The sequence below is a fragment of the Ischnura elegans genome, chromosome 7, assembly GCF_921293095.1.
Source record: "Ischnura elegans chromosome 7, ioIscEleg1.1, whole genome shotgun sequence".
NCBI lineage: Eukaryota > Metazoa > Arthropoda > Insecta > Odonata > Coenagrionidae > Ischnura > Ischnura elegans.
Window position 1 is genome coordinate 35,946,875 of NC_060252.1, and position 16,924 is coordinate 35,963,798.

Genomic DNA, 16,924 nt, shown 5'->3' on the forward strand with positions numbered 1-16,924 from the left:
AAATATGAAATGAAAAAAAAATCATTGATGTGAAGAGAAAAGTGGTGGAGGACCTTGAGGATAGAACATTACGACTAATTACACAAGAATAACCCTTCACTGCATTTTGTATAATATATTAGTGGGTGAGAAGCCAGGGGTTATAAGTGGTCTCTTTTTTCTACAGAGATATCTACAGAAATTAGGTATAGAAAACAAACAAGATCGATTACGTATTTAGCAGTGTATTTGATTTTTCGCTCGATATCAACACAAAACAGAGACACTCGTATCTCTTTGACACTAAGTTTTTATGTATTTCTTTCAACAATTATTTGCACCTAAGTCTGTTAAGAAAGAAAATCACTTGTATCCCTTAACTTCTCAAGCCCTCATATGATACACTACACTCAGTGCCGGTTATTTCTGATGGTCACAATTCTTCCTCTCTAACGCATAGTTAATCAGTCATGATACACCCAGTTGCTACCACTATGAGGCTCTTGAAGCAGTGAGTAGGTAGTTAGTAGATGATCAGCTTCTAATTATGTGGAAGGAAATCAGCTCTCCGCATGGCACCCTGAAGATTTTTTCAAGCCATCTTTAGAGTAACTAGTATAACTATGTTTCCAATACCAGAAAGAAATAAGTAAAAGTGAGGGCACCAATGAGAAGATTTCAACGAGTATGTGTATTATGTGTTATACTTAAACATTTAATTTATAAGTTGATTAAACCATTTTTTATCACATGTGATAGATATTCAAATTTTCCTTCGAAATTAAAAAATAGCAGAAAAAGTTAATAAAATGTAGTAAATAAAGCGTTTCTGGATATGTTTTATAAGGAAAAAATGTTTTCGGCACGTATTTAGAAATTCATGCAGCTAACGGATAAAGGATGCAAGGAGAAAGAACCCGATATCTGTTTTCAAACGTATACCGTTTGGCAGAAGTAAAAGAGGAAGACCCAAGAAGTAATGGAAGGAAGAGGATAGGAGAGGATTGGACGAAGGATACATATTTGATCAAACGAGAATGAGGATTGGGTGATGAACTTGTGGGGAACATGAAGGATTTACGAATATTGCCCATAAAGTAATGCACCATACTTTTTTCTACGACATTCATTCATTGCACCTAATGAGAATTACACACACAAAAGGATAATGCTTCAACTACACACTCTATTTTTCCACGTAATTTCCGTCCCATTCTACGGCCCTCCTCCAGCGCAAAACGAGGACGCGTTGGCCCTGTTGGTAGCTATGCATGTTGTGGTCCCCGGCTGTGGCAAATCTTGGAACACCACCGAACCGCCTTCTGATGCCCTCTTCCTCTGAGCCCAGCAACAAACTGAGCTCATATTGACAGAAAATACTCCTTAGACTTCGCACAAACGTTTGTGAATATTTCTCACAGTTTCTTTCTCTGCAGTGAGTAATTCAATGCCGGCGCGCGGCTAGTAACCTACAGCACTTACAGATACCATTTTGAAACGGCCCTGCCGTTTCCATAAGGCTGCACGGATTGCGACCAAAGTTAGTACATTGGTGCATCTGATGCTATCAATCGCCGCAATTTTAATTTTATTTACGTCCGACGCGTCCTTTTCGTCGTATTCATATTACCGTTTGTCATGTCACTTCACACTACCTTTTCAGTCGGACATCCTGCCTGGTAGGCACACCTAGTAGGCATACAAGCTCAAGGAGAAAAATAAAAATGGGAACATGAATTCCAAGTTCCAAGTTTACCAATACTCTGGGTAATATCCGTACCGAGCGACACCGGGTGGTCTGCTAGTAATGTATAAAATGGATAAAAAGTATGCGAACAAAAAGCCGTTCTAAAATACAGTGGGGATAAAATAATAGGAGATAATTATTGAACGATAATTTTAATAAAATAGAATAGCATTCAGGATTAGTAGGAAAGAAGTATAGCTTTGGAATTCTGCCTTCGCTGCAGAGGCTCGATGAATCGTATCCCATGGATAGGTGGAGCATGATGCGCAGTGGGGGTGCAGCGTTGGAAGAGGAGGGCTGATTGTAATGCAGGGTGGGTTGCCGCGGACATCTTTCTTCAACCACCCTCTCGAATGCGCCCGGATTTACCCCCGCAATCCTCACCTGACCACTTGCAACCCCTCTCACTCCGCTCACAAATTATTGCCCTCAATTAATGTTACCTTCCGCGGAAAAATCCGTTCGGAATCCCCAAGTAGGACTTAGGGAACGAAAGGGAAGAATGGAAATCAGTTTCGCGTCTCAGCCAATTCAATGATTCAAACGAAATCAATCCCCACATTCGATAAAACCCCCTTCGCTCTCAAGGGTAAGAAAGATAGCAAACTAAAGCTGGGCACTTTTTTTAGCGCAAACAATCAATTTCTATTTTCTAACCCATTTCTTTTAGTTAAAAAATGTTGATAGTTTCGATTTTACTGCATCAACAGGGAAGAAAAAATCGAATGTATTGTTTTCGGTGACGCTAAATTCATGAAAGGTTGAAAACAAACTTGTGCAGCTGGTTGAATTTATGTAGGTTTCATAAAGTTCTCCGTAATTTCATTACAGTTAGACATTGTGATGTTTAACAGCATATTATGATTCCGCGGACAAAGGAGCATTTCTCGACGTTTCTACTTTTTATGGACTATCTCGTCCACATAGTAAATCTGTCATACTCTTCGCCGGTATAGATTATTAAAAGAAAAATCATTGGGACTTGGCCAGGATTCAAATTTGGCTCTACCAAACGCGAATCAAGGATGATACCAGTCACTCGGCCAACTTTTAATAAGCTAATTTGTGATTTTTTTAAACAAAATATTCGGATTTCAAGTCGAAATAGAGGGAGAACTGAGAAAAAATGATATAATTCTCCCATCCTTTGTGGCTGAGTAGTAATTGACTAAGCATATTTATCGGGGAATAATCATTTCAACGATATAAATAGGTGTCTAAAACTACTAATGAAAGAGGATAGGGACAAATTGAGAGGCGTGCTTACTTCTTCCACGTAAGGCGTAAGTTACTTCCTTAATACTTCCTCTGTTTCCACAAGGGCTCAAAACACTTATTACTACAAATGGCTTTGTGTAGTCGAAATGCTCCGTATATATATGAAGTGAAGATAACGTCACTGCCACTATTGTAAATGGGCGAACTAAACTGTTATATAAAACTATTGGGTCTTAGAATCGATTGTTATTTGGGCGGATACCTCCTTCTCGTCCGGTCATTCTTGATTACGAATCACTCCTTTGAAACTAATTTTTACACCTTGAAAGTTGCAGAGTATATGAATCGCTAACTGTTTTATTGTTTGTATTTATCTGTTTTTTATTTAACTTGTTTCTTAGTGCAAGACTAAACGTTTCCTACTAAAAGGAAACATGTCATGCTAATAACACCGAACATACGTTTCCGTTACATGTTTTCTTTTAGTAGGAAACGTTGATTCTTGCAACTAGCAATAAATTTAAGAAGAAAAAAGAAAAATCGTCTAACTTGGACATGATGATTTCTGCAGTTAGCGATTCATATAGATAAGACCTTTTTTACATTTCCTCTGTCTCAATTTTTGAAAATTGCAACTCGACACTTCATCAGACGTAATTATTTTGTGTTTTATAAAGATAAACCCATGTCTATTCTATATATCCTGAAATTTAAAATAATAAAATGTAAGTTTCACAATAGTAATACGTCATTAAAAACAGCATGCGTCCTCTCAATATGCATTTCCCAGGAATATTCTCACTTCTCGGCAAGGGACAGGAAATCGCGGCCTAAAGTCGACCAAGGTCCATGCACACACAAACACAGGGATTCGAATTCGAAGTACGAAGGTCGAAGGTGGCGCACGAAATCGGCCGCAAAAGGCCCTCCTCCCGTTCCTCCCTCCGCCACCGCCAATGCCCCTCCGTCTGTCGAACGGCGAGACCGCAAACAAGCAAACGGCAAGGCACACAGAGGTAGAGGGCGGAGCGGCCAGCCACAATCCGCGGCTTCTCCCCAGCCCACGGGGAAGGGATCGCCCGCTCGGTCGAAATGGGTCGGAGGGGGGGGGGAGGTTGGCAGGGGGTGTAACAAGTAGATGCGGGAGTTTCGGCAAATTCATCACTGCCTCCATTCGCACTGCTGCTAAGAACCCATATGGAGAATACTGGCGAGAGGTGCCCGTTGAATTTTCAACCTGCTTTGTAATGTCTGGTTCATTCACGGAGAACAATAGCACGGAAGATTTCTCTGGCCTTGCACCGGGTAAGATCCTCCATATCTCCTTATCATAAGGCATTCATACCTACGGGTCACCCGGTCAACGTGGAAATAATTTAAGACAGAAAAAGGAAAAAAATACGTACGTAATACATTTCTATTCGTACGGGAGCCAAAAAGTTATCACAAATGGGGTAAAAACTTGCCCCCAGATTTGCTCCTCGAAAAAAATCTTTATAATTTCTGCGCCTACATACGGCAAAATATATGCAGAAATATTTGTGGTAGTAAATGCAGTATTTTGGGATGTGCTTTGATGAGTGAGTGAATATCAGATCACATTGTTTAGAGGCAACCTTACAGTTGGGTTTGGGAAAACATTTAGGACTACAATATATGTTGTGGTACATTTCGATTCGGCCACGTAAACAATAGCGAAAGGGGTTGATAGAGGGTGTAACAAGAAGAAGCAGGATTTTCGGCCAATTCATCACTGACTCCATTCGCAGTGGTAAGAACCCATATGGTGAATACTAGCGAGATGTGCCCGCTGAATTTTCAATGGTGCGTTGTAGGAAATATGGAGGACCTTACCCGGTGCAGGACCCAAGAAATCTTCAATGCTTTCAACGTTCGTTTTCGCAAATTTAAGTACACCATGCCTGGCAGTGGCGCGAAAATTCCACAAAGAAAAAAATCAATCGCCTTGAACGGGATTCGAACCCGGATCCCTTGATTTCCAATCGAGTGCTTTAGCCAGTCAAGGAGTAATAAGTAAAAGAGGAATTTTCGCAAATTCATCACTGCCTCCATTTGCACTATTGCTAAGAACCCATAAAAGGATACTAGGGAGAGGTTGAATTTCCAACGTGCGTTTTTGCAAATTTAAGTACACCGGGACTAGCAATGGTGATAACATTCCGGAGTCACCCGCAACGCACAAATTGCGCGAAAAATCCGCGGAGAAAATTCATTCGCCTTTACTGGAATTCTGATTAATGAAAAAGCATCACTCCAAGCAATTTAAAGGGTGCGTAACACGAAGGAAGATTAACCACTTCCTTAACACTATGAAATAGTGAATCAAAGGGCAGAAAGCTATAACGAGAGAAAATGATTATGACCAAAATAATTATCCACTGACTAGCAACGGTAAATATCGAAAGAAACAGAGCTGGGAATGTTTATCTTCGGACACGATACCAGCAGCTACCGTGTACCTAAGTTTGCTACTGACATCCTACAGGGCATTCTATTTTATTTACATAAATGCATTGCGCAACCTATATGTTTCAGGATGTTTTTTTATTTGCAATAGAGAAGGGATATCAATATACCCGATACATTTAATGACAGACGGTATAATGATGCCTTTGAGTTCGAGCAGACATATGAGGGCTTCAATAATGACAATTTAAAATAATGGCATGTATTTTCTAGTGGTGAGGATAATTCCTGGAAAATATACGCAACTTAATATTTCTAGTTACCTGAATATGTACTATTTGATAAATTTAACGGGTTAAGTTTCAACGAAGGGCCTACAGAAACTGTGATCGCGTAAGAAAATCTAAGTCGATTGAAGTATTTTAAGTAACAGTATGAAGTTTGGGCACTTCAGTATCTTCTAATAATAGAATTTCAAAACGATAACCAAAGTTTTGAAAGTAAAATATTATTTTCAAGTTTCAAGAATTTTTCATCCGATAAATAGACTCATACCATAGTTTGAACGCATAAAAAAATATTCTAAACAGATATCCGCGCTCCAATTCAAAACTCACCGTAGTGGTCAATAAAGTAGTAATACACGCAGGGTGTGCAAAATAAGAAAGCAATCATTCAATTTAAATTATACAAATGAGAAATTCGAAACTTCGATTTGAACATTGAAAAGATTCAATGCACAAAAACTAGAATTCTTGTGCTTATTTCATCACTCGAATCTTTCGAGTAAAAAAATATGCTTTAACACTCTTGAATTGTATTCTATAAAACAGTAAAACTTAAAATAAATATTATAACATTCTCAATTTTCTTTAAAATATAATTATTATGTAATGATGAATCACTTATCTCTGTTAATCACTTAAAATCAAATTTGTGTGACCTTAATAGATTTATATTTTTTAACTATACATAATTTTCATTTGACGGACAGGTGTAAAAAATCTTCAATGTTCTATTTAGATGATTTGATACAAGATTATAAGAATTATGAACCTATTTGCATTCTGATTTGGATTCAATAATATTTACGATTCGTCCCACCTCTACTTAAATTTATATCCGACCAATTACTAGCATAGCGACATCCATGGGCAGGACCACTATTCCTTCCGCTCGACTATTCATCGCCCAGGATTTCATTATAGATAACAACTGGCGGAGGTCACAGCGTTTTGTCGCGTCAACATCTCATGTGCTCCACCTTATATTTGGTGGAAAACTATCGCAATTTATTCTCACTCTTTCATTCGATAACGTCATGTTTACCTGTTTGAAGAGCTGGAGAAGAGTATTAGTAGCTGCTAAGTCATTTAAGGTGATGTGGCACAGGAAATGACACACATCCAGGTTTCATACTTTCGCCAATCAAAGTTATCCTGAAGAGAAGAGGAAACTAAGGTAAAATTAAGGACATTATATTTTTGTTTACATATAAAGAAAAGTTTATAAACTTAGCCTACTTATCTATGAATTTTTCGGGAACACGCCCAAAATACACATCTTAATGGATGTTCATATAGCTAGAAACTAAAAAACATTGTTCCTCGATAATCTTGGATCTGCGAGGTAATTATCCGAAACACTAGAGAAAAAAATTCAGCTCACATTATTTCAATAAATCGATTCAATGAACCAGTAAGGTAAATAACGGCAATTCCAGCATTCTTTAAATTTTTTCACCGCTGTAAACGAAACGGTACTGTAGTTATTTAAATTCTCACAGTTGTACGTCAAGCATTATCAATTTCCGTGATACTCCCGCAATTCTATGAGGAAATACCATGCTGAGGAATTCACGGTATTTTGTTCATTTTACATTACCCTTTCCCATTAAAATCTCCTTAAATTAAAAAACTGAATATATTTTATCTTTCACAGATATAACCTAATACTTAAAATTCTAGGTAATTCGATGTTAATTTCAATTCATCAATGTGGAAGCTTTAATTATATTAGGTGCACCAATTACATTAAACCAGCCAATCAATTGAACGCAATCCTGAGTGCAGGGAAAAATTAACAAATATTGATCAAAATTTTAATCAAAGGGTACCCATATTAAGATGACATAACAAATCACATAAGGGAATTAAATGATTGATGATATCCATGGCTAAAATAAAATGCCAGTAAAAGGGAAGGCTTCTTAAATTACACCTAAAAAATGTTCATCTCCTCAAATTCATAATAGAACTTCTAAGCCATTCTAAATTGCAAGCAGCTTTAATTTACGCAGAATCATCACCGATTACCTACATACTGTGATAAACAGCCACATTGTTTCTTGGATGAATATCTATTACTCAGACCACTTTTTTATGATAACGAAGTGGTATAAGTGATAGATATTCAAGAAACCTTAAAATGGAAAATATAACAAATTTTTACCTGAGTTAACCTATAAAGCGTGTGAGTGCTAAAAAAATTCCATATTATGGAAAATTCCATAATAAAATAAAAAAATAAAAATAAAAAATTCCATATTATGGAATATTTTTAGCACTCACACGCTTTATAGGTTAAGGAATTGAGTTAAGTCCCATTTCTGAAGTGATACTCAAAATGTTTGAAGGAACAAGTAGGTACTCGTTTTTCCACACATAACAACAATGTCCTTTTCCATACTTACTGCGGTAAGGGTCTTGTTTTCAAACGGATGACGTAGTAGTATGTGCTAATGACTGATTTTTCCAAGCCCTCGTCACTGCCACTTGTCTCAACTACTCATCTTCATTCGAAAACGATGCATTACGCAGCCTCTACCGCGAATTTGGTAGCATTGATTTCATCAAACCCCTAATTCGCTGTAAATCGAGTCAGAGTAGGCGTATAGAGCTAAATTCAGGATCAACGGAGAGCAATGAATAGAAACTACGTAAGTATTTCCTGAACCAAGAGGTAAATATATAAAATGAATTCCACCCCCGCGGTTACTAAAGCTCATTTTCGCTCCACTCTCTATGATTCAAACGGAATTTATCAGAATCCCTGCGAAAAGACTGCCCCAGCCGGATGGAATTACAGAAATTTATTCCGATGTAAATTTGGCGAAATATTCAATCAGGTTGGTAGAAAAAAAAACAAAATTAACCTTCTTAACCGAAAATCGGGAATACTGGTGTTAAATTCGTAAATTAAAAATGGCCTGATAAAAAGCTGGAACATAGGTGCTACATGCACAAAAAAGACAGAATATGTTGAGGCCATGCTTGAGAAATTCACGCTAGATGACGAGTTATTTAAAAAGCTTCAACTTTGACGGAAGATGATTTCATCAGAACTGACTTTCCGAGATAATAAAAAAAACTAATTGGTATTTAACTTACTTTAATTCGCATAATGCATAATACGTACTCGTTTTGAACTCAATTCTAGACGAAACATTCGCATATTTAACCTCTACACCACATGACTTTTTAAATGCTTATTATTTTGGAAATTAACTTACCCCTATGGTCTATAAGGGTGTAGTCCACTATATTTTGTTCAAAATAGCCGCTACTGTCGTCGTATTCCAATTCATTGGTAATATATTTCCCCCATTGCTCTAAAAGGGTGTTGTTCACAGTATTTTTTCGACCATGGGATGAGGAAATTTGAAACTTAACCCGCTCAAGTCAAAATTTGAACGAAAATTGAAATGTCCGTTTAACCTACACCTGGAAATGTTGTTCAGAGCATCAAGGAAATCGAAAAATCTCCATCGCAAGCAGGAAAAAGGCACTAAAATGCATGCAACATGGAATACGATGACAGCGACGCCCTGGCGACCATTTTGAACATTAAATCGTTTCTCATGCGCACGTGACGATGGGCCAATTTGAACGCGGTAAATTAAATAACCGCCGCGTCCATCCAATCAGCGTTTATGACGGCACTGCTCCTTTAATCAGCCGATTCGAATTTGACATCAATCGCATATTCACATGAGCGGGATCGAGTTAAACACTGGAAAAATATTCAATTAGTCAGCTTCCTTTTACCTCCAAACCTATCAAAATCTTCCTAATTTAATGATAAAGCACGGCCATGCAATAGCATTGCTTGTTTTTCCCCTTTTTTAATTCATCACCAACTGCCAAATTTCAAAATCAAATCCACCGAACCCGCCAATTTTCATTTGAGTTATTGGAATTCGAGTGATTTTCATTTTCCTATAATGAAAAAGACCATCAGTAATTTGACAGGCCTTGAAAATAAATATCAGGAAAGTAAATATCAAAAATTATTTTTGCGGCAATAAAAGTTTTATATCTTTAATCACTCGTGCTATCTATTCATTGCCATCTCATCATATATCAACCGGTATATTTCACCCTCGAAAATTCGAACCATGATGCAGGAAAATGTAATCGACTGAATTCATCGCTATAAAAAGACACTTAATCTAAATCCACTCTAAATAAAAAGTATTATGAATTATGACTTAAGTAAATCAAATACAAAGGAGTCAGAGATATTAAATGAGAAATTTTTTTAATATTTTGTACCCTTCACATGAAAGGGTACCGAGGAAGAATTTTGGGATTCCAATCATTACTTCACAAGTTCCACCATGAAGCGTAAGAATGTTAACAAAATAAGAGAATATCCTTGGGACCGGATTGAATTAAGTGTGGTTAAAGCTTCACAAGAGCCATTTTAATAAGAAATTTTATTGTGTATCCGCCACGTTCATTTAATCTCTTTAGAAAAAATCGACAATCACTGAAAATTAAACGTATTACTCTACACTCTGACGCGAAGATAAAATTCTCAATACGATTACTATTACCTGTAAAACGCAATAAACTAAAAATTAAAGGTATTGCCATTATGGAAACTATAAGAGGTTTCAGCCTCTGAAATTAAGATTAAAATGATGATTCATACGGAATTTTGCTAACAATTTTTTTATAATGGCAAATTTTAAAGTAAAAACAGAAATTTTAAATAGGAAAAACCAATCCTAATAATAATATAAAATTAATAAGGATAATTAAATACTTAAGATTTAATAAACAGTATTAAATCTTGTCTTTTTTAATTTTGTTATGGTGTTCATATCATGCAATGAAGGATACGGCGGAGAACGTAATTGGATCACAAAACGTAGATAAATCTACGTGCACTCTTTCCGAAACATGAATCTTAATTAAAAACAAATTGAGAATGAGGAATTTCGGATTAGAAAAGTAAACGTTATCTGCATGCATTAACAATGGGTAATCCTGTTAATGAGAATTAGTCATTAATGTAAAATCCGGTTGGAATACACAGTTTAGAAGTATTTACATAATTTAAGAAACTTTTCATGAGATATAATTGTTACAGGGATTTATAAATACCATTGCGCAATAAAATATGAATTGATGAAGCTAGCAAATTAGTATTTCCCGTGGAATCAAAATTACAACAGAAACTTACTGGAGCAAAATTACTGATTAGGTATGCTGATTAGAATTACGAATACCTTAAGCACATAAGCTTCCACATTAATTTCGAATTATAACCGTATTTCTTCGGAAACTTCTGCTTCACAGAAGATGTGATGTAAAATTCGCACAAAAATCATTTTTAAACAACATTGAATTCAAGATGTTTAAAATACGTCTAAAATGGTTTTTAGAGCACTTATTATGGTTTGGGATCCAAAACAGAGCGCAGATTTGATAAAAATAATTTTGATTCGACAATTCGCCCTGACACGAGCACTTAGTACATTTCCGTATTAGTAGATATCATCTTCAGTTGAACAAAATTTCAATATCTAAAGGCAAAAAATAAATCCAAAAATATCCAGGGTCAATGGTTTCCAAACAGGAGATATTTTTGTCGGGTTTTATTGGGCTTATTTTCACTGTCAGCTCGAGTCGTTTATTTCGCTATCGAGTGCAAGAGGTTTTGTGTCCGACAGTAAACCCTTGGTTTCCAAATTTGGGACTTCACGGACGACTGAAAAGGACACGTTTGACTCCTGAGGGAAAAGACACAAGGCCCTGTCCCGCTAGAGATTGTGGGGAGAGGATAAGCCCCAATTTCTACACCGCAGCGTCACACGCTAGTTCCATTAAGGCCCTAAACCAGGGCCGGCGGCTCACCAATGCCACGTGTTTCATTCACAGGAATTAGGGATAGGTACAGTCTCGGATAGCCGCAACGCCTGCTTTCATTTGAGACCCAGTCAAGGCATAAAACGTAGTTACACTCGGCGAAATTCCACTTACAAGAAAAACGAAGAAACCCATTTCAGCGAATCGTAAATCGTAATATCTTATATTTCTAAGTGAAAATCAGTCATAACTTTAAAGCGCCAATATATACAGTTTAGCAAAAAAAAAGCTACATAATTTAAGAAACTTTTTATTAGATACATACGTAACAGGGTTTAAAAATATGAATGTGCAATAAAATCTAAAATACTGAGGCTAGCAATGAATATTTCACGTGTAATCGAAATTACAACGGAAATTGGCTGGAACAAAATTACTGATTGGGTATATCATGCATAGCACAATAGCTTCCACAACCGCTTACAAATTCGAGCTTTCACTGCTTAGTCGAGCATTGACTGCGATGCCAACTCAGGGGCGAGGTAGGGTTGCCGAAACAAATATAAGGTAAGTAAAGAGGGGAAATTAGATTACCACAAAGTAAAGCAGCAATTACAATGCGTCTCTTTATGTTCCTCCCTCACAAGAGTTGCGAAAACAGTACTAATAAACAGGCAGAGATGAGGAATGGTGAATTTGTTTAACCCCGAAGTCATTGCTATTTAATTTTTCTTACGATCGAGGTAGGTTTCCATGGAGTATTTAATAGGCATACTAGCTGCCTCCCCTTCCTTCGCGTACTTCCCTCGTCAGTTCACAACAAGGGCTACTTCATTTCATGCAATTTAAAAATCCTATTCTCTTCCTTCCTCTCCCTCATTTACTTAACATTCTACCCAAAAACATTATTTTCAAAAGCCCCTCACCGCTCAGTACTCTCTCTATTCATGCATTCTGTTTCAAAGTATTTTGGCAGTCCCTCCATGGTCTAATCTCTCGAATTCAGAATAAGGCCTACTCCATTTCATTCTCTATAAAAAAAATTCTTCTCTTCCTTCCTCTCCCTCGTTTACCCTACATTCTACCCTCTAACACCGTTTTCAACATCCCCTCCTCGCTAAGTACTCCCTCCATCCATGCCTTTTGTCTCCTCCGTATCTCATCTAAAAGCTGCCTCTCCTCACCTAACATGTCCAGCGTTTCGTCGTTCCTCCAACACTGCGCCCGCTTCACCTTTTCCATTTTTCTCTATACCCACATCTCAAACGCCTACGGTCTTCAAACCCCGAAGCTCTTACAAAAGCATCCTCACTGGCGTAATGGTAAAAAGGATTCGAATTGAAAGATTGAGGAACGATTCCGTTTTGACCAAGTATAAAACCAGAATTTTACAAATGTAGAGAGAGATAGTATGAAATACAATAAGATATGCGAATGGTTATAATTCTGTAATGGCCTACGAGATTGGAAAGTTTTCCACTTTCATCCGAGCGAGTAATTTTTCGGTGGTTTATTTACTTATGAAACTGCCGCAAAAGAATGTCCATACCTCACTTCCGTAGACAAGCATAGGCGCTACAAATGTTTTCGACGAATTCGTGAGTTATTTTCAAGGGTAATATTCAAGAGAGGGACTTAGGTCCTTGAGAATGACAGAGTAAGCGTCTAAACCGGTTAGGTTAGAGAAGCGTTGCGTGGAGTATAGCTAAGTCGTTAGTACGCGCACCCATGTAGTAATTTATATAATATCCCATAAGAATAGGAAATGAAATTCATAGGAATGCATGTGAAACTATACGGTTAATTAGAATTTTTCACCTGTAATTCATGGGTTTCTAAAAATAAAACACCTCTGGAAAGTTTTACACGAAAGCGATTCGTTTTTCAAAAGAACGGTTGGACCACCTTGATATCCCGTGAGGGGGGGGGTATTTGTGAGGGCGGAGGGTAGGAGAGGAGAGCTGAGGTGCCTGGGCAGGGGTCTTACCCTGGGGAGGGGATGGATGCCTGAGAACAAAAACCCCTGATTAAGGGGAGTAATGGACGAAGGGAGTAGTTCGGACCCATTTGAATCCCCTCCCAACGCCCAACAGTTTTCAATTTCCTCCCTCGAAAGATAAAGACGACGAGCGGTGAGGAAGAATTTAAGGCTCAAGGCGGAGATCGGGAGGAGGAGGAGGATGGGATGTAAAGGAGGGTGGGGGTGGACCAACTGGGGAGGGGGACTACGCATGCGCAAGAGCATTGCCTTGTCAGATCGCTATTTTACAACTCAGCACCTTATAACTACAAAAAAAACTAAGAAATCGATCAGTAGCGCAAATCATAAAGCGTAACGTCTGATCAGAAGCGGTTTTAAGTTTATGTATTTGATGTTTTTTGTTAGTGTGCGTTTGAAGAGATGCAACTTGCGTAATTGAATCACCAAGGTTTTGTTTGGATTGGAAAATCGGATTGCAGGGAAGGCTATTTTACACCTATCGCTATTTTACTCCTCACGTCAAAAAATCGTTATGACGTCAAAAAAACTAAGCAATTACCCAGTAACGCAAATCATAAATCAAGTGTAACGTCTGATTACAACCGTTTTTATGTTGATGTCTGATTGATGATGTATTAGTTGGTGTGCGTTTGAAGTCTTGCAACTAGTAGGTGTTGGGTTACAAAGGTTTTGTTTGGAATGAAAAAGGGGATTGCTGAAAGAAAGGGAAGGGTAACTATTTCCGTTGCATTCATTAAAATAAATAAATTCTTTTTAAATACGGTTACACCTTATCTACTTTGCACATGCAAGTGTAAAAGGTGCCTTCAAAATATGCTGGGTTTCGTCAGATCGCTATTTTAAAACTTACAATCTTATGACGATAAAAAGCTACGTAATGAGCCAATAACCCAAATCATAAATGCTCTTGCGGTATAAAAGGCACATCTGTGAAACATGAACAGCGCTGAATACACGGATGAGTGAGCACAGGAGAACGATCAGATATAAACAGTTTAAAGCATCGGCCACCGCTGAGCACGCCTCGAATGAACCCGGACATTCAATTTTATTCGGCGACGCTAAGACATTAGCGAAAGGGGAAAAGTATTTTCCCAGAATAAAAATAGAAGCCATTGAGACCGTGAAAATATCGGACAACTTCAACACGGAAGATGGCAATCCAATCCACAGTGCATGGAAAAGGATTATTCCGCGCAAATTTGAGGATGTTTCCTGATTGGCAGTAGAAAATTACCGATGTATGAGCCCAAATCCCCTATAAATGAGAGGACCAAGAGCTTCTCATCATGCTTCACCTGACATCTGGTTAGCAGGCGAAACTGTTGCGGATAATTCAATAACATAATTCAATAATAGCGGACGCAGCCCAAAAATGTTGACGTCAAGCAAGTGTTACGTCTGACTACAAGCAGGTTTATGTTGATGCCTTCGACCTATTTGTTGGCGAGCGTCTGAAGACATTCAGCTTCTACACGTTGTATTGCCTAGGTTTCATTGGGATTTGAAAAGAGAATTGCTGAAAGAAAAGGAAAGCTACTATTTTGGAAAATTATTCCGTTCCATCAATTAACATATATAAATAATGCTGCAATACGGTTACATGTGATCTACGTTGCACAAGCAAGCGTAAACGGTGTCTTAAAAATATGATCATGAAAATCTTTGTATATCATAATTATTTGTTTGTATTTTTTCAATCTACATTCCCTCTCCCTTCCTACCATGTCTAACACTTCCTCGTCATTACTGTAACAAAATTCATTGTTCTCAATGGTGCCACATCATAATATATACTTTAGATTATATTTAAATGGCATGATAACAATTTTTAGAAGCAATAATTGAGTAAACTTCAATTTCTTTTTCATTTTTCCCTACAGTCTGTGGGCATCCTAGCTTTGTGCTTTGCCTGCGAGATGGCAGGGTCGGCAGTGCTGCTCGACAATGGTACCTATCAGTCCAAACTACAGCCGCTGCTCAGGACAACTCTTCGGAAGCTCATCGTCAACATAAACAACCCCGATTACGCGGAAATCCTTCGAATGATCCAAGAGAACGTGAGTAACAACGATGCATTTCCTCCATCTTTGCTTCTCCAAGCGAGAAACGAATTCCACATGAGTCACGGCTTTCCGGCGTTACTCCGCGTTGCGTTGCCCATAGGTGATGACAGTTTCTCCGGCCATCCTGCTGGCTTCTTCAGATCAGAAGTAGCGATGCATAAAGGACATAGCTGAATAAGAGGGTGAAAAGTGTCCCCCCTCCGGGATATTTTCCGTACTTAGGGCATGCGATTTGGGATCCAACAGGACTATCCTCCCCATACTTCCAGCTCGCTAGAGGCCCAGCAGGGCTGGCTGGCTCGACAATTCGATTTTCACTCTTTTTGAGGTATTTCGATCAAGAAAGCTTATTTTTAATGCAATTTGCGGAATTTAAAAGCTTATTTAATGGACAAAATTTCGAATTATTATTAATTTTTTTCAGCGGGAAAGGATAAATGGCATCGATATGAAATTTATATACCTACCAATTAAACTTATATAGGCATTGGAGGTCGGTTCTGATTGGTTGATGGTTCTCAGGTAGGCTCTGATTGGTCATTGATTTTGAAGACCCTTTTACATGTGTGTGTTTGACTAATGTGTAGCCGTCTTCTCTGTTGTAACTCTGAGGATGCTCAGTTATCTCTATAGCATTATCGGATTATCCTAGGATAGTAGCGGCTTTCATTACACATTCATGAAGTCGCAAGCAGAATGGCTGGAGAAACTCTCGTCAACTATGGTCAACACAACGTGGAGGAATGCCCGACAGCCTTCATGTGGAGAAACGCCGTGGAAACTTTAGATTCAACTTGAAACGAATTTCATGCCGGTACCTTACTTCGGCATTCCTACCGGCTTAAAAAAAACTCCAATTCTGCCAACGCTTCGAGCTCCGACTCGAGACTCATCCTTAAGGCTGCCGAATATCATTTAAAATATAAACATTACGATATCATAAATAACAAAACGACATAAATGAAATAAAATGACATTCAGCAGCCATGCGGATGAGCACGGAGTCGAAACTCGCAACGTCGGCAGAAATGGAGTTATCTTTAATCCGGTGGGAATCCCGAGAAGATTCTACCCACATAATTCTCTGGGAAAGCATCGAATCGAATTTCATGTCATTTTGATGAAAGTTTAAAATATATACTATTCTTCTTTTAAAATTACCAGGTGCCTGTCCAAAACAACTTGCACCCATCATTATTTTCTGTGAGTGGAATTTAAAAATTCGCTTCTAAAATATTAAATGTATGCATAATCTCGATATCCTGGCTAAAGCTCGGAAGATCTAAATGAAAAAGGGGTGATTTTCCTCAGAGATTACCTCAGATCCTCACCATTACAGCCTGACTGTTAGGGGCAGATGTATATGCACGATGTTAATAAAATTTCCAAC

The 16,924-nt window shown here is 38.0% G+C and overlaps 1 protein-coding gene across 1 annotated transcript in view; it reads left to right on the forward strand.

The window, feature by feature from the left end:
- The window catches only part of LOC124162712 (tetraspanin-2A), a 147,163-nt gene that overhangs the window by 96,743 nt on the left and 33,496 nt on the right, over nucleotides 1-16,924 (forward strand). The window contains exon 3 of the mRNA XM_046539322.1: nucleotides 15,352-15,528. Within this exon, the coding sequence (XP_046395278.1) occupies nucleotides 15,352-15,528 (177 nt within the window). The remainder of the gene's footprint in view (nucleotides 1-15,351; nucleotides 15,529-16,924) is intronic.